At 43.5% G+C, this 23757-nt stretch overlaps 1 protein-coding gene across 1 annotated transcript; it reads left to right on the top strand.

The window, feature by feature from the left end:
- Nucleotides 1-4391: 4391 nt before the first annotated feature.
- stk33 (serine/threonine kinase 33) lies at nucleotides 4392-23342 on the top strand. The gene is given in 15 exon segments (XM_064336922.1): nucleotides 4392-4518; nucleotides 7304-7363; nucleotides 9997-10107; nucleotides 10734-10847; nucleotides 10996-11100; nucleotides 11818-11956; nucleotides 15916-16001; nucleotides 17709-17796; nucleotides 17983-18058; nucleotides 18458-18570; nucleotides 18856-18941; nucleotides 19450-19725; nucleotides 20645-20725; nucleotides 21923-22080; nucleotides 22082-23342. Coding segments are annotated over 13 exon segments (1581 nt in total). The 5' UTR covers nucleotides 4392-4518; nucleotides 7304-7363; nucleotides 9997-10026; the 3' UTR covers nucleotides 22260-23342.
- The last annotated feature ends 415 nt before the right edge of the window (nucleotides 23343-23757 follow it).

Genomic DNA, 23757 nt, shown 5'->3' with positions numbered 1-23757 from the left:
CCTCTCGGGGATGAATTGAAGCTGGCCCAGTGCGTGGGTGAAGCCAGGTCCTTTCCAGCAGCGTGCTGTTAGCTGAAATTTCATCTTGGGTGCCACCGTGTTTTTCTAAGTATTTAAAGAAGTGTTCTCGCTCCCCCTATCTGTTAAAAAATAAAACTAGAGCAGAACAAAATGTTCTGGAACAAGTAGATCTGGTTATTGGTATAATTCTTTTTTTTTTTTTCCTTTTCTTTTTAGTTCCATGGAATTTTCACATTTATACAAGTGATTGAAGACAGAGCTTTCCACTGGCGTCTAGCCTGTATCAATGAAAAATAAAGCACCAGTGTTGACACAAGCAGCTTTATAGATGAAACCTCCTGGGTTGAAATACCAAAGTATTGATGCTACTTGACACAGAAATCTATAATGTTACTATTTTTATGGCATATATTTAACTGATATGATAACACCGAAAACATTTTTCTTTTTTTAGTTTCTATGGCTTTGATTGGGGGTTGTTTTTTTAACCTCGTGCCATCATGAGGTTCTTACTTTTCACTTACAAATTTATTCACAGCATATCTTGACCAGTGACTTTATGACTAACTGTAATAATGTGGATGGTATGAATGACAGAGTCCACCATTGGGTAATAAGTGCATGTTCCTTTAATTACCATAGTTTAAGTGTGGGTGTACAATTTCTTGAAGGGATCAGCTTGCTGTGTATTATCTGAATTTTTTTTTTTTTTTTAATAAAATGTTCCATCCAATTTCATGCATCAGTTGTAACTATCATAGCAAAAAATTATTCAACCAGATTTGAAGAGAATTGTGCAACTGACCACTAGATGGAGACATAATCACAATCCTGTCCTGGAGACAAATGAAAATCGAACCACATACAGTAAGCTTGCTGTGATCTCAATATCATCTGTCACAGAGTACCTAATTCTCTTCGGTCATCTCTGAAACAGCTTACTTGCCTACTATTGAGTATACAATTTGTATGCAACTTGCTTACTCAGTAGCAGGGAATTAAGCGGTTTTGGGCGTGGCCTTTGACATACTTGAATCTTTGTGCAAGGGATCAAGGGAAAATGTAAAACTGGTTTCTAGTTCACAGGTAGGCAAACATCAGTGCTTTTCACGTTTGCATCCAGAATAAAAGCGATCCACTGTGTTTAACTTTAGCAATGAGACACTTAAACATTAGATCAGTATTAAAGATTTCAGGTCTGCGATGAGGTCATGGAGGGTTTGATTCACTCAACCCTACCAGCACCGGTTCAGTTAGAAGCCAATACCAGCTGTTTTCTGTATTCTCTTATAGCACTTTGTCATGTTGACTGTGGTCATTAAAGATCCCAAGCCACACATTAGTATTGCAGAGAGGGAGAACTAGGGGTTCTTTGCTGCTCTGGGTAAAAGCTCATCCTGGCTGTATCAGTCTTTAGATCCTCAAGATTCATTAGCTTTATAAGTCCCTCTCTTTCAAACTCAGCTTATGTGTGGTGAGCATTCTGCCACAAAAGGGCAGAGCGACACCAAATACCTAATACTACAAAGTCATTTTTAAGGGGATGAGGGTGTTTATTTATTTATTTATTTATTTATTTATTGCTTGTATTTCTGTCTGTCTTGCCATCATGTGCGACTGCGGTAATCAAACGGTTATATATTTTTATTGCATGCTTTACTGTCAAATAAACGACATCATAATACTGTATCGATGAATGCATATCAAAATATTTTAATTAAATTACAGACTATAATATAACACGAGTCAGCCGTTTGGCGCTAAATATCCTTGCATATTTTTCTTCATGCTGAACTTGTCGCTGTCCGGCTCCCGTAGTTCTGCGCGCAAGTTGGCAACCTCTTCTTTTCACGAGTGAAAACTTTGGAAAGTGGAGTTACTCTTGTCGGACAAGATCCTGAATATGGCCCTTGGACCTTCACGTTCATCCCACATTGTAGACCCAACACACACCATTCACGGTAAACGTATGTTATTAAATTCAATTGTTGGTTTTCTGTTTGCGCTAACAAAATTCATGAAAGCGACCATACCTGTTTCCATAGCAACACTCGCCGAAAGTAGCTGGACTAGTTGGCTGTCGACACAATTCAAGATTCGTTTTTTATTTCCAAGTTAGCTAACTAGGTGACGTTAAGTGCATGTTTATGTAACTTCCTACAATGTATGAAAAACTGAAGACAGGTGACCGATAAGTCAATTCTACGTAACTTCCTACAATGTTGAATCTAACTTCATAGTAACAAGTTCAAGATGAACTTATCGTTAAGACTACTTTCTTTACCATACCTAGCACACTATCCAGCGTGCTAATGTTAAGTAACATTAGGTAGTAGGCTAACGTTATATGTTTTCACATAAAAAATGATGTATTATCATTTTGCTTACTCTTAGCAATTGTTTGGAAATTATATGTTCCATGGATTTGATATAATCACACCTTGTAACTGCCTGATATAGTTATCCGTATTGTAAACACGTAGTTATTGCACTAAACTGCCCTAAAAGCTATAACCTTTCATTTACCGAGTTGTCCCTGGCTAAAAGTGCGCAATTAAAGTAGAAACCGAATGCAAAGTAAACGTTTGGCGTGAAAGAGGGAAGTATTTATGTCGCTGTGTATTATTCATGATCCCAGTGATGTAGCTAGTTTTATTTTTTGGAAGGGTTATTGAAAGTTAATGTTGATTTAACTTCCAATTAGCCGCAAATGTGAAAATCCGGGCATTATAAGCTGATCAATGTAGGATAGCTAGAAACAATGCAACGGGGACCTGCACAAAATAGTAATGTGGATTTTAATCAACTGCGCCTTTATTGCAAATTACTTTTGATAAAATACTTGAAAAGGACCAAGTTTGCAATACACGGAAATAAGCTGGGGGGTTCTGCGTACAATGTTTTATCTTTCAATGGACATTCGTATGTTTTATTTGTGTAAGTTGTGCCAAAATTATGCAGTTTTTAATACTTGAAATGAAACTGAATGATTTAGATTATTTTATTCCAATAGGCCGACACAATGTGTGATTATGTAATTAATGTCACTTGTTTAGATGAGCTAGTCTTCTGTTGCTGACCTCAAAGTGTTGAAGTCCCTCAAAGTACATTTATTCACTGTGCTTCAAGTTATAGAAAACTGAATGTTTGAAATTTCAATGTGTATTGAAACATCTATTACTATGCAGGTTTCATGCCAGATAATTAGATTTAGCTGGAACAGGTCACAGGAAGTTAATTGCTACTTGTATGAGCTTTAAATAATTATAAGGGATTCAAGCAGCTGTGTATTTCATACAAAATAAATTGTTTCCGTGGCACTTGTAGCCTTAATTTTGGCTCCTGTTGCTACATTAACTTTCTCGATTTAGAATTTAATGTTCTAGTTTCATGGTCTCTGTTAATGACTAATTTAAATGTATTATGTGTTGCAGATGAAGACCGTAGGCATAATGATAACTTATTCCTAAGAAAAATTACCCTGTTAAACAGAAAACCCCAGCTCTTCAGTGCATGTGTCTTTTGAAAACCTAATATTAAAGGGATGAATAATTCTTTCCATTTTTCAGTTCTGTCATTGGGTTCTGATTTGACCTGCGGATAGTAATGCAATTAAATTGTATTCACAAAATGGAAGCTTTGGCACGTATCTATGTGGTTCAGGCCATTGCATTAAAGGATTATAGAAAACAAAAGTAAACATGTAATTAGGGTGTTTTTCAGTGTTGCATGTTTCTCCCTTGGTTGCAGTGTAATTGATAAAGTGAAAGTTTAATGTCAGGGAGGAATCACAGAAACCCCAGTCTCTCTGGTAAGTACCTAACAGTTTACCTGAGAGCTTACCTGGCCAGTGGGAGAATCCATTGTGCAGTGAGGTGTAGTTTAAGAGTATGCAGCCGATGATCTGAAAGGGTAATAGTGCAGGACTTATTGAAACAAACCAAGTGGGGTCAGTCACAGTCTCATTAAACCACCTAGTGAATTAGACTTGGCAGCACTGGGTAACATTCTTCACATGTCATTATGTTCATTTCTTTTTATTGTTTACAAACAGGAAGGGCCTCCTTCGCATTTTACTGGCTTAATTTTGTTCTGACAGAATGTTCTGTATCTGATAAATCGCAGGACAGAAAGCACTGCGTGTAATTATTGTCATTTTTTTGTATAAACACATTGTGAAATCCCCCTCTTCTTAATGGCATTGGAGAGCTTGAGTTTCATATAGTGGAATATTTATTTAAAATGTATTCCTTGTTTTTTTTATGATGACTTCAGCCGCTCCTGAAATTTTGTGACTAGCACTGCCGGGGGTATTTATCAGAGCGCTACCACATTCTCTTCAATTTGTTGATCCTTATCTCCTAGCAACATGTGAAATCCTTTCAGCGAGCGGAGGGTGAGAGGGAACTCGATTTTCCACTTTCCCTGAGTGGAGCCTGTCCACCCTGTGGGCACTCTCCAACCGCAACCTGCAGAAAGGGAGCCACACATGCTACTGTAAGCTACTACAGTACTTTACTCAAGGTCCCTTACACTCAACATCCCAAAAGGGCAAGTAAAAAGCCGTATGTCTACTTGAAGCATGAATTCATCTCCGCTTGTTTAGGATGACAGATCTGGAAGAGTGGAAACCTAATGCAAATTATGCAGTGTGTCAGAGCTGGCAGAGGTAACAGGCGATTTCCACGGCTGAGCTCGGTGCTTTTTTTTGGGCTGTGCTCAAAATAACACTTAATTGGTTCCCATTGGTTCTCATTGGATACCTTAGATCCCCAGGCTTGGGATGTCTCCACTGGTGAGGATACTCCCTGGAGAGTAAACTGCAGTTTTTTATTTAGGCATTTTTGAGTAGCTCATTCACTTGCTTTTCTTTTCTCTCCTCCAGAGTATGCTTCTCAGAGTTAAAAAAAACACTTGTTACTCCTGTGACCAATTACTCATTTGTGGAAGAGAACAGAGGTGCACACATAGTGTAACATAAACAGACATAAACAAAAAACACTTAGGCTAACTGGCGATGTGGTTTCAATCTTGGGATTCACCTGGCAGTTACGTCAGCTTTCGATTAGTCCCAGATTCTGCTAAGGCTGTGTGGAACAGCAGTAATTAAGAGTGGAGGTACATAGCAGACACAAACACACCCTTGGCCATGCTTCCTTTAATGTTATTTCATGTTGGAGTAGAGTGCCTTTGAACCTGTGGACGAAGTACAGTACAGAACTGTTTCACTTGCCCGACTCGAAGAAAAGACTGCCCTTACTTTTTACATCGGGCATAAACATGCAGCACATTCTTTACATAACAGTAGTACTGTTGTGTAGTTACAAAACCATTGAGAAGCTCAACAGAACTCCCTCTATTGATCTGGAGCATTGCGTGCCACAGGAGCTTCAGTGGTGCCATGCAAAATCCTCCTTCATCAAGTAATGTAATTCCACGCTTTGTTAATGCCGTGAAGTTTGCCATTTGTCATCAAGGCCTGCTGTCAATAAATAATTAACTTGCAGATAAAGAAGATGAAATGCTTTGTTTGCAGCGAGGATGTGCCTGCGCATTTTAACCCTGCAGTCAGCATGCTGCTGAATATTGCAGCCTCACTTTTGAATAAAAATGTGAATTTATGACCCTCCGGCTCAGTAAATGCCGTCGCCCTCTTGTGGTAAAACAAAATCACACATTCAAGATGTTGTGGAGGTAAGAACAATTGATGTTTGGCTCGTCCAAAAATAGTCTTCGAAAGGCATGCCGAACATTGCTTGCCTAATTTGAAATTCTATATCCTCATGAGGTTGATACCTGTTAATTGAGAAGCCTGTCATTCTTCTCAACATTAAAAGACTAAGCTACAATTCCCTTATGGGGAGTAGTGGAGACATTAGCAGGAAGGTGGTCACCAACCTCTTCTGTATTGACTGACCTCAAGCACAAATGAATCAGCATGCAACCATTCTCACATTGCAACCTGTCAGTTTGAAATGTTCCATTTTACCCACCATCACCCCCCTACCCCCCCCCCCCCCCACCCAAAAAACAATGCCCCCAATTACAATTTTATTGTGCCCCCCCACCCCCTTACTCAGCGTTTCCAGGGTTCCGTACTCGGTTCCTCTTCCTCATCTTTATTATCGCGTAAAGACTTGAATCTATAAGCGTGCTCCATTTTGCTGGATTGAGAGCGCTACAGCCCTCACGGTTTCATTACAGCCGGGATAATAACACGAGTAAATCAAGTAATAAAGTTAATGTACCATATGGTGGAGAGCATTGTTTACACTTCACTGTTGCTGAAAAGATAGACAGGTGATTGCAGAGGCTTGCACAGAGAAAGAGAGATGGAGAGCTTGGAGGAAAGAGAGAGAGAAAGAGAAAGAAAGGGGGGATGAGAGAGAAAAAAAAGCCTTACCGGACATAGAATTATCTTTGTGTGGCCAGGCCTCATCCCAGTGTCACATTTAATTTGTGTTGAGAGCGGAGCCACTGCATCTCTCTCACAGTCGGAGGGAACAGCGTGCATCTCCCTCCGCAAACAATCGGTAAATAAGCACTAATGGGGTTTTGACAGTTATGTTAAGGGTATGAAAAATGCTAGGGGGATCGATGGCTGACATTCTATCTGCTATAATTACTTTCTGCTGAGTGCTTTCTAAGATCTGGAGAGCCAGGGGAACCGTGCTGGGCTTGACCGGTAGGAAATTATCACCCATGCATTATTTTTGTTGCACGTTTTGTCACCTTGGCCACAATGCTAATGTCTTGGGTCTGTTATTACACTTTGTTATGTCTACAGTGGGTCATTCTTCCACATACTTATTTTTATCGAACCAGGTTACCTATTGATGAGCTCGAAACAAAAAAATATGAAATGTGGAAATGTACAATATTTGGTTTGTGGGGTTTTCTAGGAAGGGTTTTTAATTTATTTTAATTTTTGTTTTTGTTGTGGTTATTCTGGATGGGATGTTTGGTTTTGTCAAAAGGCCTGGCTCTTGTCGTAGCCAGAAAAACATGTTAATATCAGTGTGTTAGTAAATTGACCTCTTGCTCCCATTCAGTGATTATTCTTGAAGGTCTGTGTGGTCTTTTGTCAACTGTTCAGTCCCAACGAGTAGACATGATTAAATTTGCTTCCAGTTTATTATTGGTTATATAACAGGACTTAGGCCATAGGAATGTTCTCTAAAGCATTCATTTCAGCTTAAATGAAGAGGGCCTAGGATACAGAAGGCTACCATGTGTGTAATCATTAAGTGTATTTAATAACAGGGTCATTTTGTGTTTACAGGTATCAATGGCAGCAGAGCACAGTGATTGACATGAAGCGTTGTGAGCCCAGCAGAGCTTGGTAATTCCCTGTTTTTTTTCACTGTGGTCTTCCGGCAGGGTGTGTGTCTCCATGCAGAGGACATACATACACATGTGTTCAGATACCCCCCCCCCAGCCCTTCCCCCAGGCCTTTAAAAGTGTCATTTGCACTGCATACTGTAAGTGACACTTACAGACTGTGGCAGATCAGCTTTGAGTGCCACCGGCTTTGCCTTGTCTGCACAAACCATCCGTCATACTCATTTACTTCTCAGGCAGTGTTCGTCAGACCACCATGGTTACAGCGATGTACACACACACAGGGACAGCCCCCTGCCTCCTTCCCCAGCAGCTGTGAGTGCCCTGCGAGGGAGAGGGGTAGTAATACGGTACTCTGCCATTAATGGACGCGCGAACAAATTCTTACTATTGCAGAACCAAACCAAAAAGGCCTTTAGGTGATTGTATGGGCACATATCCTCTTGTTTGATTCAGACTACCTACAGGTGAGACAGTTAACAATATTACACGATAAACTACGTTGTTCTCATTGCTGGAAAAACCAATCAAAAATGGCCTTTGGGTGATTTATTTAAAAACAAGTCATTAAAAGAACCTTGAATTCAGGCTGGTGTTAAAAACCCTGAGCCGCTAAAGAGATGCACCTCAGTGCTGCGACTTCTCTCGAGGCCGTGCATCTCCCGCCCTGCGGTACCTCAGCTAACCCCGGTTGCGGTGTGTCCCCCCGTCCCCCCCCGGGTCCCCGGGTCCCTCTCCCAAAGGCTCACCGCGGAGGGCAGGCCCCCGCGGCGCACCCCTCGCGCGACTCCGTCTCCAGGCCTCCCGCCCTCCCGCCCGCGGGCCGGCCGTAACTCGGCCAACGAGGGTTTCCGGGGGCCGTCACAGTGGTTCGCTCCTCGCCGGGGCTGGTGGAGGAGAGCTAATGGAGGAGACGGGGCCGCTATGAGAGCGCTGTCGGGGGGAAGATAGCGCTCCACAGTGAAGAGGTTAAAGACACTGTTTCCTTGTTAATAATTAATGACTCTCCGTGTGGCGGATCCACTTCAGCGCTCCGAGTCATCGCTTGATAATTGTCGTACATTTAATTTGGCTTCTGCGAGCCTCCTTTCAAGCCGGGTAGATTGTGCTTAATGTGAATACGGACTCTTCGCACGTCAGGCCGGCCAGACTAATGGCAGTTGGAAGGTAGGCTGTGCTGTGCGCATGCTGGTGTTTGGAGGCAGAAGTTGAGAAAATGTGCAGTGTGGTGGTGTTCTTCATGAGAAAGATGGAGATGTTTTATGTTATATTATTGCGTAGTATTGTACTGCGTGTATTGTGCATGTTAACTTTTATCATTTATTTATATTAGTATGTGGTCAGTACCTCAGTAGCATTAGGAATACAGTGAAGTGTAGCCTATTATTCTACATAGGTATGAACTTTCAGCATTGAAATTTAAATGCACATGGTCTATGAATGAAAGCATAGGCTGCTCAGGAAACTTGATGAGGCTAAGTAATTTAGGAGCAGTTTTTAATTGTGATTATTTCTGCCCTGGCTGCAGTCTCAAAAATTACTGTAGACACTCTTTTTTGAGTATCGTAATGACTTGAATGGCTCAGTGCTGGAATCATAAAGAATATTACTGTTCTCGTCCAGATCTTTTTGGTGTCTCTCCGGTTCAGGACTAGTTAGCGGCCCCCAGCCCCCTATATTCTGTGTGTTTTGGTTTGGGGATACAGGATCTCAAAGCCCACAGTGGCACTGAACAGAAGTGAATTACCTGTTCCAACAGACAGGTTGCCGTGGTGACACAGACAGACTTTTTTCTGAAATGCTCAGATATTGATTTTCTTTGTGGGGTCACCTGAGTTAAACTGCAGTTAAGGAGCTATTCCACTCTGTTACCCTGCAGGGATATTGTGTTACAGCATCAACTTGAAATCACATTTCTCATTTAATTATATAAATGCCCAAACATTTTTTCAGTATGTCATTGTGTAGTCACAAATGGCATGACTGGTTGGTATATGAATGTTTGTTCCATTTTCTAGTGCTTTTGAACGTATTTAAGTAATTTATTTTAATATATGTTTTCAAATTATTGTGTTTTGTTAGAAAAATTTTAAAAAAAAATTTGTGTAAGATGTGTGTGTGTGTGTGTGTGCATGTGTATAAGGCTATTTGCAGGACACTATATTAAATTATGCATCTCTTCCAGCTGGATATGTTGCCAGTTTAGAGTTATTCAGTGTCTAATGTCTAACTTTCAGTGCAAGCACACCCTAATAGGATATATGTAATAAAGAATTGTATATGCTTCATGTAAAAGAAAGTACCATTTGGTTCATCACCCATGGTTCGGTTTTCATGTGTCTTTAGTTTCAAGAAGTTGCAGCAGAAACTATTGTCGTGTGATTTAGCTTGTATATGCTGTCCATTTGTATTACAGTAAGGATGAAGGACTATATATAAGTGATTTAAGTTATAATTTAAATTTATCTACCCTATATTTAAGATTATCTTGTTTATTTTGCCTCTGCAGTGCTGTGTTCTGATTGTTTTCAAACACCAGTGCCTGATATTAATTAGCCTTGCTGTGTAATTTCTTGGTCAATTTCCTGTGTGTCATTTTTTTGTGAAATGCCACCTCTCTTTATCCAATCCAGTTGACAGATGCTTGTGAAGCTGGAGAGAAAATGGCTGCCCAGTGGATCCGCGTGAACAGCGCGGAGAGGAAGGTGCCCCACACACGCATGGAGGATGAGGCTGCCGTTCAGGTACACTGGCAGCACGCCTCCTGCTGGTCTCCTGGGGTATTGAACTCATGCCCGACCCTCCCGCAGGGCAGCATGAAGCCTGGCGGCCTTATCTCTTGAGTGCTGAGAAAGGGAGATAAAGTTAGTGAAATTAGTTTCTGCTAAAATTTGTGAATTAAGATCCAACTTAATTGAATTAAGGGCTCCAGAAGTCCACAGTGGCGGGACACGACTGGGCTTGTTCTGCCAGGAATAGGGTGGGTATAAGTTCAAGTTGTTGCTGCATTAGTTGCCCCAGGTGCTCTCAGGCTACGAGTCATCGGTGAAAGATGCGCTTCTCCAACAGGCGCTAACTTTGCTGAAGTACCGGGCGGTCTGCGGACTGTACGATAGGCAAGTGCATCAGAGGACTGCAGGCGCCTCTCATGCTCCTCCACAGAGCCGCCATTTAAAAACTGAGAAGGAAACAAAAAAAAATCAGCCGAGCATTTATACCATCTGGCACAGTAACATGAGTCTGATATATAAGCCCCGGCTAAGCTACAGTACCTAGGATCTGGTAGCTGATAACCTTTAGCTGTGTGAGATCACACAGACAGGCATGTATTCGTTTTGTAATGCATTTTGTTCCACTGTCGTGTCAATAGCAAATATACGCATTTGGGAAGAAGCTGGGCCAAGGCAGCTTTGGGGTGGTCTATGAGGCCACCCACATCGAGACGCAGAAGAAGTGGGCCATTAAGAAGGTGAACAGAGAGAAGGTGAGTGGACCCTGGCTGCAGTCCAATCCTCAGTCCAGATTCTCAAGCAGGAAGCTATACAGCCGAAAATGACCTGCACACTCGAGAATCAGGACTCTTCCTTGTTTCATAACGCTTCAGCGTTCTCCTCCCCTGCTCTGTGTTTCAGGCGGGGAGTCACGGTGTAAAACTGCTGGAACGGGAAGTAAGCATATTAAAACGAGTCAATCATGGGCACGTTATACACTTGGAAGAGGTGTTCGAAACGCCGAAGGTGAGTGTTGGCGGTACCTCAGATTAGGCACTTAATCCATATTATGAAAAGATGTCACTTTTAGACTGAAAATGTTACCTGTAGGTATTACAGTATAAATTTATGTTTAGCATTACTTGACTCCTTGTATTTGAGGAGAAAATAAAAACCAGCAGACCCTGCGGCTCCCCAGGACCAGGGCTTTCCACCTCTGATGTAGAGCATCTACCGTATTTTACAAAGATAAATTGTCCTGAAGGGTTGTCCCAATTGTGTTATTCTTTGCTTCATGTGCACTGTAATAATGTCTGGCTGCATACTTTTTCATTCAGCCAAGTATTTTTTATTAACATGAGATGCACCTCAGGTGATGATATTGCTATGGCACAGAGCATTCTAGTGAACAGAGAACAAAAAAATGCAGTAATATGTCTTGATAGATGGCTGTGTAGATTTCCAAAATCGTGTTTTGAAAAAATTACTTTTGAAGAATGCTGTGCTTAATTAAGTCCTTCTTAATTACCAACATTCAACATCCTCTGCATTTATAAAGCAACTGCTGGGCCTTTCACCGAATGTTTTTCATGAGATAAGTTGCTCTATAAGGTGGTGTGATAGAGGGTGGTGAATTGGCTCAGGGAGTGGGGGGTGGGGGCGGGGGGGGCTTTGTGAAGACGCCCCATGGGCGAGATGTCCCTTGCCTGACCTCACAATCCTGTGGTGTTGCCACGGAGACAGAAGATGTACATGGTGACAGAACTGTGTGAGGGTGGGGAGCTGAAGGAGATTTTGAAGAAGAAGAGGCATTTCACGGAGGAAGAGGTCCGGCACATCATCCATAGCTTGGCAGAAGCCACAGTCTACCTACACAGGAAGGGTAAGGCTCTGCTGTGCACACAGCCCACAGCATTCACTGTAGCATATCACCCAGTCCCAGCCTCAGGGTTAAAGGGGAACTGCACCCTAACTCCACGTTACTCTATTTTGTTCATTCTTCCCCTGTTTATCTAAGCTGTGGTTGTCTAGGTACATCACACAAAACGTCCTGCAGCCGAAGCATGCCTCTTTGACGCTGCTATTCTCTGCCACTACATTGCCCACAATTCCTCATGCTCATTGTAGTTTTGTCAGGCGTGGATTGGACTTCAGTAGGTGTTGCACATGGGACGAGAGAGCATGTTTTCAGCACTGGATTAGTAAATGCTCCGTCGACCTATTGACCCCTTTGCATTACACTTCTTACGGGTCAATATTTATTGTTTTTTGTCATTTACACAAGACCTTTTCAAAATGACCGTTTATGGAATGCTAAAAAAAAATCCAGGCAGAGTGCAGTGACTCATCTTGCACCTGCAATTCAAAGGCTACTCTCCTCTCTCTCCCTTCCTACTTAATTTGCCATTTGAGCACCTTCTTTTCCTCCAATGATTTTTTTTTGTAGTCTTATTTCCCTTACTGAGCATAGCCTTCCTCTCCTTATTATGAATCTTCTTTTAAAGAAACTAATTAAAAAATCCAGGGACCTCTGACACCTGCGTAGGCAGCAAGTCATATTTAGTTTCTTTGCGAAATAATCACATTGTATCCTGAAGTCTTTGTGCTTTGTATTCAATGACATTTGATAATCGGGAAGGCGACACCCTATTATTAACTTTGATTATTTCGGTAACAAGGTAATAAGGAATAACTGCCAGCCACAAAAAAAATAATAGATCAGCCCTTTTTAATTGAATCTGATGGTTCATTTGAACGTGTTTTGTTTTTTCACTGTCATAGTAGAATCGCTAGTTAAAGGTAATTTAAGATGTTGCTTGGCAATGAGACACCATTATGTGTGGCTAATGGGTCATTTAGAGGAAGGAGCAGATGAATACTGATTAATAGGTATACTTTCACACCAAGAGTCCCCGTGCGCTTGTGTGTCCTGTCTCTATAACAACTGAGGAAACATGCCGCGCTCTTTGCTTTGCATATGCATTGATTATACATTGCATCTGTAAATGTTGACTATTTTTTCCATTATTGCCATTGCTGACAGGTTTGTATTTGGTTACTATGCTGGCTATTCTTAGCTGTATATAAGCTGTATTATTGACTGAATGTTCAACTGAAAAACTCACAATATCATTTGTTATTTTTACTCTTTTAAACAGTTGTTCACTTCAATTCAATTTTATTTGTAAAGTGTACAGAGCCACTTATAAAGATGCTTCTCAGTGGAAATGCAGAATAAAATTGGGGGAATTCCGAAATGTGTTTTTTTTTTTTTTTTTTTAAACCAATTTGTCTTGCTGGTGCCTGGACTCGTTGACATTAGAGAAGCAGAGCAGGATGTGCAGGACGGCCGGCGCCCGGTCACGTGAGCGCCGAGCAGCCGAACGCGGGCGCGGGGAACGCTAATGAGAGGAGAGCTGTTATCTGCTTACCTCTTGGCCCCCAGATCCATTATATCACAGAAAGCGGCTCGGCGCAAACACCACGCATCCCAACATATTTAAAAGGACACAAATAAATAATGAGTTGTCAGAGGATGTTTCTTATCCATCTGCGCATATTAAGGTTAATAGCTTTTTCCCGAGACGAAGCGACTGAGCCCTTTTTCCACGTCGGTAGGCATCTGGCTCCGGCAGACCGGCTCGGCGTCCCGGTGAATTAATGGCGCTCTCCGGGGAAGGCTGTCCGCGCCCTATGATTGATGCAGTTTTGCGGAGCAGTCACCTGCTGAGTGTGGCAGACTCGCAAGTTTTCCCTTTGCGAAGAACGAACATCTGTTACTTTTAACAATTGCACTTAAAAGGGCACAGAGAACTGCTCTCTGGAGTGGCGGGAGGGGGTGTGTTTCAGTACTTTGCCTTTCAGTTGTCATACCGCTGTCATTTCTGTTTCAAATTCGTTTTCGCTTTCCAGGAGGACCTCAGAAAGCCTCTCATTGCGCCCTCAGAAAGTACTCGGTTGGTTGTGCCAAGTACACGGGTCAGTGGGCCAGATATGGCTGGTTTATGGAAGGCTGGTACCGTAAGCCCACACAAAATGAACCTCTTTGCAGTAGCTGCATTTTAACAGTTGCTAATAATACAGAGATACACCTGAAAAGGCACAACCTGATAATAAAAATTCATTTGAAGTTACCTGTACATTTTTTAAATTTTAAAACCTATTGTGCTAATATTAAAATGTGAGCAAATTAAATGTTAAAAATTATGGTTGTCTCTGTTTATAGGCCTATATACCATAAAGTGGTGTGCACTAAATTGACACTTGCAGAAAGTAATTAAAATAAGTTTTCTAATTACATGCATTGGTGTGTGTGTTAATATATAAAATTATATTTATGTATATTTAATTGGCTCTGTGCACTGCCTAAACGTTTGTATGTGCACGTAACTAAGCCATAAAGGCCTAAATGTGGTGTAAATATATGCCTACATTTTTCTATTGCTGAATGTTTTTCTGTCCTCTGTACTTCCTTGTCCAAGACTATAGTTTTTACATTTATATTTTACTTTTTTTCTTCTTGTTTTTTTATATTTTAGACATTTAGTTAAGCAACTTAAGCTAGCAACTTGGAGAAAGGGCCTAGATTTGTAAATCACAAACATGCCAAATAACTAATATTGACAAGTACAATGGTTGGCCATAACACCCTGGTGAATGGTACTCCTAATCACTAGAATTAATAAATTGAAGAGAGAAGCTAGAGAAAGGATAAAAAATTATTTATTCTGTTTATTTATGTATAAGGAATACAGGGTAGATCACATTTTATTGGTTAGCTACCAGTCATTGAATGGTGTCCCTCTCTCTTCCAAGAGATGCTCATAAGCGTATAGGTTAACCATTTCTTAGCCCAGTTTAGCCATGTCCATTATGATTTGGGGAACACCACTGATCCTGGACCAATGCATTCTGGAAACTTTAACAGATAGCATGATAAAGTTGTCCATTCAGTGAAAAATGGCTCAACACTGAGAACTATAAACTGTGGAAAGAAAACAAGATGCCAATACTGGAGCTGTCTGCAAAAAAAAACAGATTAGTGTCCCTACCATAAGGGTAGGTGTGCAACCTCAAACCTTGATTTAAAGCAAGATTAGCGCTGGCTAGCTAATTTACATCCTAGCTAGATTTATCAATAGCTGTGGCGCATGATAAATGGATTAGCGAGTGAAGCAGTCACTTAAAGCAATAGTGAACTTTATTCATGCAGTTATCTCATCTGGTATTGTTTTAAGGCAGCAAAGTGTGCTGTTGTGTTGTGGAATGTTATTTCACAAGCTATCAGAGATGTTTATGTACAGGTCTCCTAGTTAGCACCGCTAGCAACTGTAGACTTGCAGCAGTGGGAACAATGTGGGTCGTGTTACAATTGCTAAGGAACTGACCTTCTTACCTAAAGGTCATAGGTTCAACACTGCCGTTGTACCCTTCTGCAAACTTAAACTGCATTGCTTCTGCTATAGCTAGTACTTATTATTCGGTTGTGTGTTTAAACCATTGGTGTAGGGATTATAAAAGGAGATTCCATGGCATTCTGTGTTACACCGCTTTCAGAGTTAGTAATAAAGATTAAGACCAGAATGGAGCCAGTAAGTGGGTTCTTCACAGGGTCTTTAACCATATTTTACTACATTTTTTTTTCTTTTTTCTGCCATTAATGTTGTCTTCAGCCACAACCCTTTGTGAATATTCACAATAATTCAGAAATTTAGCTTCAACAATAGCAGAGACAGAGATAGTAAGTTGATATAATTTAGTATCTGATCAGAGCATAGGATGTGTGTGGTGATATAGATATCCCTTGTATCTATGATTCATGGCCGTTTTCGCTGGTTTCAGATATTGTGCATCGGGATCTTAAGCTGGAGAACATTTTAGTGAAGAGTTCCCAGAAAGGTGAAGAAAATGGGCGGCTCCACGTCAAGGTGAGACTAGAGATCCGGGGCTGCAGTAAGACACCTACAGTCAGACCCAGCAGGGTGTCTGCATAGCTGTCCACTCCTGTTTTTAAGCATAGCCTCAACAGCGTAGCAGAATATAGGGGAAAAAAAGTCAAGGTTGTCGTTAAGGACAGATATTCACGTTAGCTGGGTGTGTGGATGTAAGCCAGCCCAGGGCTGCAGAATGAATCACACACAGCGCTTCAAGGCAGCGCAGCCCTGGCACGCCATAAAAGCCTCTTATCTGGCAGGAGGTGGCCATCTTGTCTGGATATTTGCTCTGGTTGAATTTATCCCTTCGGCCACAAATCATTAAACGCTGTACACAAGCCGTATAGAGTGTATGCCTGTAGTGAGTTATCACTGAAGCTGGGGTAGAGGGAGCCACGAGTGGCTCAGCCGGTAAAGGCTTTCACCGTCAGCACAGGCTGGGCCCCACAGCCGAGGCAGTGCAGGTTCGGCCTTAACTGGCGTTAACCGACTATAACTAGGAGTCCGCTGCAGCAGTAAACAATCTGCTTCATCACACCAGGGGCAAGAGCGGCTTTAACTCTGCCAGCGTTCCTCCAATTACCACTGCATTAGCTTCTACTAATGATGCGCTGTGTGCCCGGAGTACCAGCTGTCAGTGAGAGAAGGGCTTCCCTGTTTTCTGTGGCATTGTGTGATCTGTGATGAGTAAAGCAGTGGCTCCTGGGCGAATGCATGCTCTTCGGCTACAGCGGGCCTTGCATGGGTGTAGCAGAGCAGTGCCTGAAGAGGCACGTTTTAAGATTCTAATCCACGGTAAAAGTGGAAGCGATTATTTTTAAAACAAGTTGGTGAAGCTGCTAAAATATGCCAAAAGCATATTCATATATTGAAATTGGTTTTCATGCTTTAAAGGTATGTTTTTTGAAAACATGTACTTAAATATTCTCTCCCTTTTTTATTGCTGTTATAGCCTCCTTCAAAATGCAAATGATTTACAGTGATTCGTGCATTTTCACTTGGAAATTCAAACGTATGTACTCAATTTAATATTACTCATAAATAAGTATCATTTTTGAAAAGGCACTAAATAATTTATAAAACGGGGATATATATGCGGCTTTATCTCGGTAATCATCTTACAGAAATAACGATGGATACGTTTGAGTAATGCGAGATAAATTTAACCTCTGCCAGTCATTTGGATGGATGGAAACGTCTGCCCGCGTAAAGTCTGATTACACTCAGCAGGGCACCTCCTCAGACAGAATATTATTTAAGGCTTTGAAAGTAGTAAGCCTTACTGCTTTATCTTACATGATTAGGGAGAATGAAGACTGCAGCAAATTGCCTTAATTCTAAATTATTCTCTTTCAAGCTGCCATGTCAGATACGGATTGCTCATTTTCTGAATTAGATCAAACGGGTTGATACAATGCCGGGGACTGTGTTTGTGTGTGTGCACATGCACACTCATGCTTATATGAGTGCGTGTGTGTGTGTGTGTATGTGCGTGCATGTCTACTGTGGTTAGTTAAAAGTAGAAACTGAAATCCCAAAACAGAACAGCCTCCATAGTGTACCCCTGGCCTACAGTATATATACTCTATGTGCAAGAGTGCTTGCGTATGTCCATTGTGTGTGTGTGTTTGTGTGTGAGTGCAGGTGATAGAAAGAGGTAGCTGAAATGTATGTGTTGTTTTCTGTCGGTTTCTCTTCCAGATAACTGACTTTGGTCTGTCGGTGCAGAAGGGCGGTGTGGGCAATAAGACCATGATGCAGGCCACCTGTGGAACGCCCATCTACATGGGTACAGAACACACCATTTCCAACACATACTCCATTGGGCTATAAGTAAATAACCACTGTGTTGTACTCCATTGACTAACCAGCTTCAGTCCAAGAACAGGCCAGAGCAATGGGGCTCCATATATGTGAAAAGAATGACGGAGTGCTGCTTCTGCCATTAGAGTGATGGTGTGTTCTGGTTCTGCAGCTCCAGAGGTGATTGACGGTCATGAGTACAGCCAGCAGTGTGACGTGTGGAGCATCGGGGTCATCATGTACACGCTGTATGTACCACATGCCCATGACCACATGGGGGCACCACTCGCACCATCCTCCATAATTCAGCATGGCCACCATTCAGAGCTGTGCCACCTACAATCCCACATCTCCAGCCTCTGATTAAATATCTACTTGGGGTGAGGGATGATGTGGGTGGGGGTGTACTTTGGGTGAGGGGTAATGTGACATATTATGGGTGATGTGGGTGATGGGTGATGTGATCAGGGCATAATGTGGGTGATGGGTGATGTGATCAGGGCATAATGTGGGTGATGGGTGATGTGATCAGGGCATAATGTGGGTGATGGGTGATGTGGGCAGATGCTAATGTGTGTGATGGGTGAAGTGGCCGGGTCTCAGGTGTGCAGTGATGTGGGCTTCACTCTGACACCCTCACTCCACAGCCTGTGTGGGGAACCCCCCTTCCTGTCCAAGTCAGAAGACCGCCTGTTTGACATCATCAGGAAAGGAGAGCTGACCTTCACCGGCCCCGTGTGGGATTCCATCAGCGAAGGAGGTCCGCACCCCCTAAATTCTCATAGACTCCCCGCCTTCTCAATGGAACAAATGTGCATGCTTTTTATGGCACTTTGGTTTAATTACCTGGGGAGAAATTCATTCAGAACGTCCATCAAACTATTTCATGACGGCCATGGAATCAATGTGCCTTTGATATGTGCTACAAAATATTCAAGTTAGATATTCAAGTTTCAGGCATACATCAGGAGTAGCACTGAAGGATTTTCAGGGAGCAGCTAAAAGCTCCATTTGAAGGTTGTAATATTATCTGTTTTCCCTGCAGCTAAGAAGGTGTTGCGCTGTCTGCTGAAGGTAGATCCCGCCCACCGCATCACAGCCAGCGAGCTGCTGGATAACCCCTGGATCACAGTGAGTGGCAAAAAAAACGAAAAACTGTTACAGAGGGCAGGTAGCATCACTGAGCTCTAAAACTATAATTCCTCTGTACCTGTACGTAGCACACGCACCTCATCCCCCTTAATGGCTATAGGATTATGTCTAACTACCAAACGTAATGCTAGCAATCTCATCTCCACTCTTAATATTGACTGTTCACATATCAGAAAGTGTTTTTTTAAAAAAAGGCTGAAAGAGTTTGCTAGCTGTAAATCTGTAATATTTTACCACTTCTGGTACAAAACAATATACCAAATCGGGATTTAATTTTAGCTTGAGTGGTGAAGTTAACAGTTGGTTCGGTGAGCTGGCAAGCCAGCTTGAACAGTAAAAAATGAAAATCCACCAATACGCTCTGCTTAGTACAGCGTGTATGGTGCCACGCTGTGGGTTAGGCCGCATGCGTCTCTTGTGTAAAATGGGGTCCATGGCTGCCTTTTTGGGGCGTTTGAGGGGAAATCTGGGTGACTGTCACTCTCAGGGCGACACCTCCTCCCATGACACGCCCATCAACGTGCTGGAGATGATGAAGCAGTTTCGGGATGACCCGGAAGACGGGGAGAGCGCAGAGCCCCCGGACGGGCTGAACGGCCTCTCCCTGGAGCCGTCCCAGGACGCCGCGCCCAGGCCCGAACTCGGACCCGCCCCGGGACCGCTGCCCAGTTCACCCTGCTGCGCCACGACGGGGATCATGGACCCCGACCACGAAGGAGACACCGACAGCAGCAACAGCAGCCCCTCCACCCCGACCAAACAGGTACCAGCTCACTGCCTCTTCACCTCTGAGTCCTCACCTGCCTCTTCATCACTGAGGCCTCACCTGCCTCTCCATCACCGAGTCCTCACCTGCCTTTTCATCACTGAGTCCTCACCTGCCTCTCCATCACTGAGTCCTCACCTGCCTCTCCATCACTGAGTCCTCACCTGCCTCTCCATCACTGAGTCCTCACCTGCTCTTCCATCACTGAGTCCTCACCTGCCTCTTCATCACTGAGTCCTCACCTGCCTCTTCATCACTGAGTCCTCACCTGCTTCTTCATCACTGAGTCCTCACCTGCCTCTCCATCACTGAGTCCTCACCTGCCTCTTCATCACTGAGTCCTCACCTGCCTCTTCATCACTGAGTCCTCACCTGCCTCTTCATCACTGAGTCCTCACCTGCCTCTCCATCACTGAGTCCTCACCTGCCTCTTCATCACTGAGTCCTCACCTGCCTCTTCATCACTGAGTCCTCACCTGCCTCTTCATCACTGAGTCCTCACCTGCCTCTTCATCACTGAGTCCTCACCTGCCTCTTCATCACTGAGTCCTCACCTGCCTCTTCTGGCTCTTTTTCTGATTCATCAGCGTGACCTTTTATGGCCAAGTCTTCACTGCTCAGAGGTTAGCGTGCTTTATTACAGCTTCTGCTGCACAGACATTGGCCTGTTTTGTGACTGCGTCTTCACTGCGCAGACACTGGTGTGTTTTAAGATTGTCTTCTCTGCGCAGACGTTAGCTTGTTTCCTGTGCAGCGTGTTTTATGACTGCGTCTTCACTGCACAATGTTACCGTGTTTTTTGACAGATTTAGTTGCGCAGACTAGCATGTTCCATGACTGCGTCCTCACTGCGCAGAAATTTGCGTGGAGTACTCAGAACTTAGTACGTGTGCACTGTGTGTGTGCCCTGTTGTAGAGAGCAAAGAAGAAGGCCATCTTCACCTACAGTGATACCACGAGGAAGAATGGGTCCAGTGGGAAAGGTGGCAGTAGTTCTGTAAGTACTCTCCACTGCAGGGGTCCTCACAGGTTCTACTGATGACACGCAGCCTGATTGGTTAATGCAGGAGTTTGCTGCCCTTGTCCTAGAGAGCCTCATGGTGTGCAGGCTTTCTCCTTAGAATTTCCAACCATTACAGACCCAGGAAATCAAGTGAGACAGAGTACTGAGTAACAAGGAAAATCAATAGACACTGCGGCTCTGTGTTGGGAACCTCTTGATTTAAAATGCAGTTTGAATCACAGTAACAAACAATGGTAGTTCCTGTACAGGTCGCGGTTCTGATGAGACTGAAGATATCTATTTAACCACTTCACTGTACTAACTCTTGACACCCATCATATTTTATCCACAATTTTTTCCCCAACCCAAACTCCCAAGCCAAACTTTCGATCTCCCGCTGCAACCTCTCCCGCCAAGGGCAGACTCCTCCGATTCACGTGACGCCTATTCCCGCTTCTTTCCCACGCCCCCATTCACATGCTGCCCATGTCGCAGGATTACGAGGTCTGCATGTTCTCGGTTCGTCCGCGGACGCCTGGTCTCCACCAGGAGCGGCCGCTAGAGCGCGATGAGATTGGCGGTACTAGCCGGTTTACACCCTATCATTGCCCGGCGTGGCTGGGCCAATTGTTGCCTCGCCAGTGGACCTCCAGCCATAGCCGCCAATGGCGCGACTGAGGCTCCGACACGGCAGTCGCAGGGCTCGCAGTTAGCTTTTGGAATGAGCGATTTCACAGCGTTAGCCACCCGGTGGTCTGTCTTCACACTCGGTTCTGCCATCTGCATGATCTGGCCGTCTGTTTCGCAATAGCATCTGTCCTCCTATATCCCTGGGTCATACAGAATACAGAGGACTTTGCTTCTGGTAAATGGGTTTCCTCATGATTTTGTGCCGCGTGTAATATTACCAGACCTTCCTCGGGGATTGAGCTGAAGACTGCAATACTGTCCATTACAAAAACTGCCATTTTTATTTTTAGTTACTTGCGCACCCCCTTAAATGTCCATCTGGCTTTATTTTAAACTTGGACATGTATAACAGGCAGTGATTGCATTTATGGGCCACTAGATGGAGCCAACACTGCCTTTGAATGAGAGCGAAACGAAATGTTTTAAATCTGCAGTGTGGAGGTGAGCGCAGTGCTTGTTTTGCGAGTGGATGGGATGAGAATGCAGGCCTTGTCTCCGCAGTGCTGCGCAGGCGGAGCAGGTGGAGGCGGAAGGGTGCTGGCCCAGGGGAGCATCAAGCGGGGCAGCCCCCAGGAGAGGTGCGAGGCCGGCCCCTCCCTGGCGGGACACCCCAGCCGCTCGCCGCTCTGCGCAGTGAAGGCGGACAGCCACAGGTCACCTCTGCCTTCCAGCTGTGGGCAAGGACAGCAGAGCCCCAAAACTCTCTCCAAAATCAAGGCCAAAAAGACCGTATAAGCCCTCCTCAGCCTTCACCAGGGAAAAGCAACCCTGGCGTACCTGTGACTCCTCTGTTTTCGTTCCGTCCGAGTTTGAGCACAAGAGTTTGATGGATTATTAAGTGCCTGAGTATTCAGAAATGGCCAAACACCGAGTATCTCCAGCACGACATCGACTGCATTCATTCATTATACCTAATAATTAGTATCATTTTGTAGTTGTAGGTTTGTGTGCAGCAAAAGCCAGAAAGCTATCTGGTGTAACGGAAGCAGGGATGCCTACCCCTGCCCTACACAATGTGCCAAAGGAAGGATGCCCTGTGGCCTGGCACGGCTGGACTCGAGAGACCTGTGCTGCATTCTCGGCTGCAGTGCTTCTGCACCTCGATTTTCACTCGTAATGGTCAAGTCCTGGACCAGCCAGTAGGAGGCGGTTCATGCCCTGACTCTCTGCCTCCTCTATGGCACCTCCCACAGTTGCAAGGTCCCACTGGCTCAATTGTTAATGTTCTTTGTGGACGGGGCAGAGATTAGTAGTAGCAATGCCGTGTGTTTGAATGCAGACAAATGTAGGCCACCCTACAGGCTGCTGAAGCTTTAACTTTCCTCAAGGCCTGTGAGTGCTGTGGCCACCTATTATGACATCATATATGTGCGCCTCAGTCTGGCCATTGCAGTGAGCACCACTGCATTAACTTAGGAATTTTAATGTGTTGTGGCATTCTTGTTTGCTCTAACTGATGTTGACCAAATGGCACTCATCAACAGACTTAGTAGATATGCTAATTACGTGCTAATTACGTGCATGATACTGAAAGGAAGCATTTATCGTTCGTAATATTGTATCAGTCTTAATAAACATTGTAAATTACCTAACAGGGGTTATCGAAAATTTGCTGCATTTTAATGAATGTATTGCCATCGCTGACTGTTAGTGTTAATTTACTTAACCAATGGGTAAGGACAGATATTTATGGCTTTTATGGGTTGCAGTGTCACACATCCTCAGTGAAGAAATGTTTGCTTTGCCTCGAAACTGCATCATGGGAAATGTACTGAAAGGGGAAGAGGTTTGTGCTGCTCAAGTGTTTGTGTTTGATCACCTTTGACATGATCCAGTTGCCAAATCCAACGAGGAAACCCTGCTAAACTGGCAATAAAGTACCTTTATTACTTTTTAATAAATAATCAAGAATTCCCCCAAAGCTTTATCCGTACTGCTTTCAGTTTTTTCAGATGTGGATCCTAATCATCGTCATTGAACTAAATTACACAGAATTACAAAAACAGTGTATTAAAGATAAAACTTTCAGAGCGTCCAAGGATTTTTATTTTCATTGACTTCAGGCCCGAAGGCTGCTCATTAAACTTACTTAAAAACGGTGAGGAATAACGCGTGTGGAGTTCAGTTCTTCCTGCTGTGGTACACCACTCCTTTCCCATAAATATTTTTTTTTTTTAAAAGAAGAAGCGTGAACGTCAGTTTGAAGCGCAGCGCTGTGAGTGCAGGAGTGCACTGGCGGCCCGTGTTCTCCTGAAAAGCGGGGTTTTCACTGGAGGGAAGCTTCTGGCGCTGGTCTGGTTTGGAAGGGCGTTGTAAGCTGTGGGGGAGAGCGCGGA

This window comes from Anguilla rostrata, chromosome 5 (genome assembly GCF_018555375.3).
Source record: "Anguilla rostrata isolate EN2019 chromosome 5, ASM1855537v3, whole genome shotgun sequence".
Taxonomy (NCBI): domain Eukaryota; kingdom Metazoa; phylum Chordata; class Actinopteri; order Anguilliformes; family Anguillidae; genus Anguilla; species Anguilla rostrata.
The sequence above is the reverse complement of the archived record's forward strand: the minus strand, read 5'-3'. Positions and strand labels throughout refer to the sequence as shown.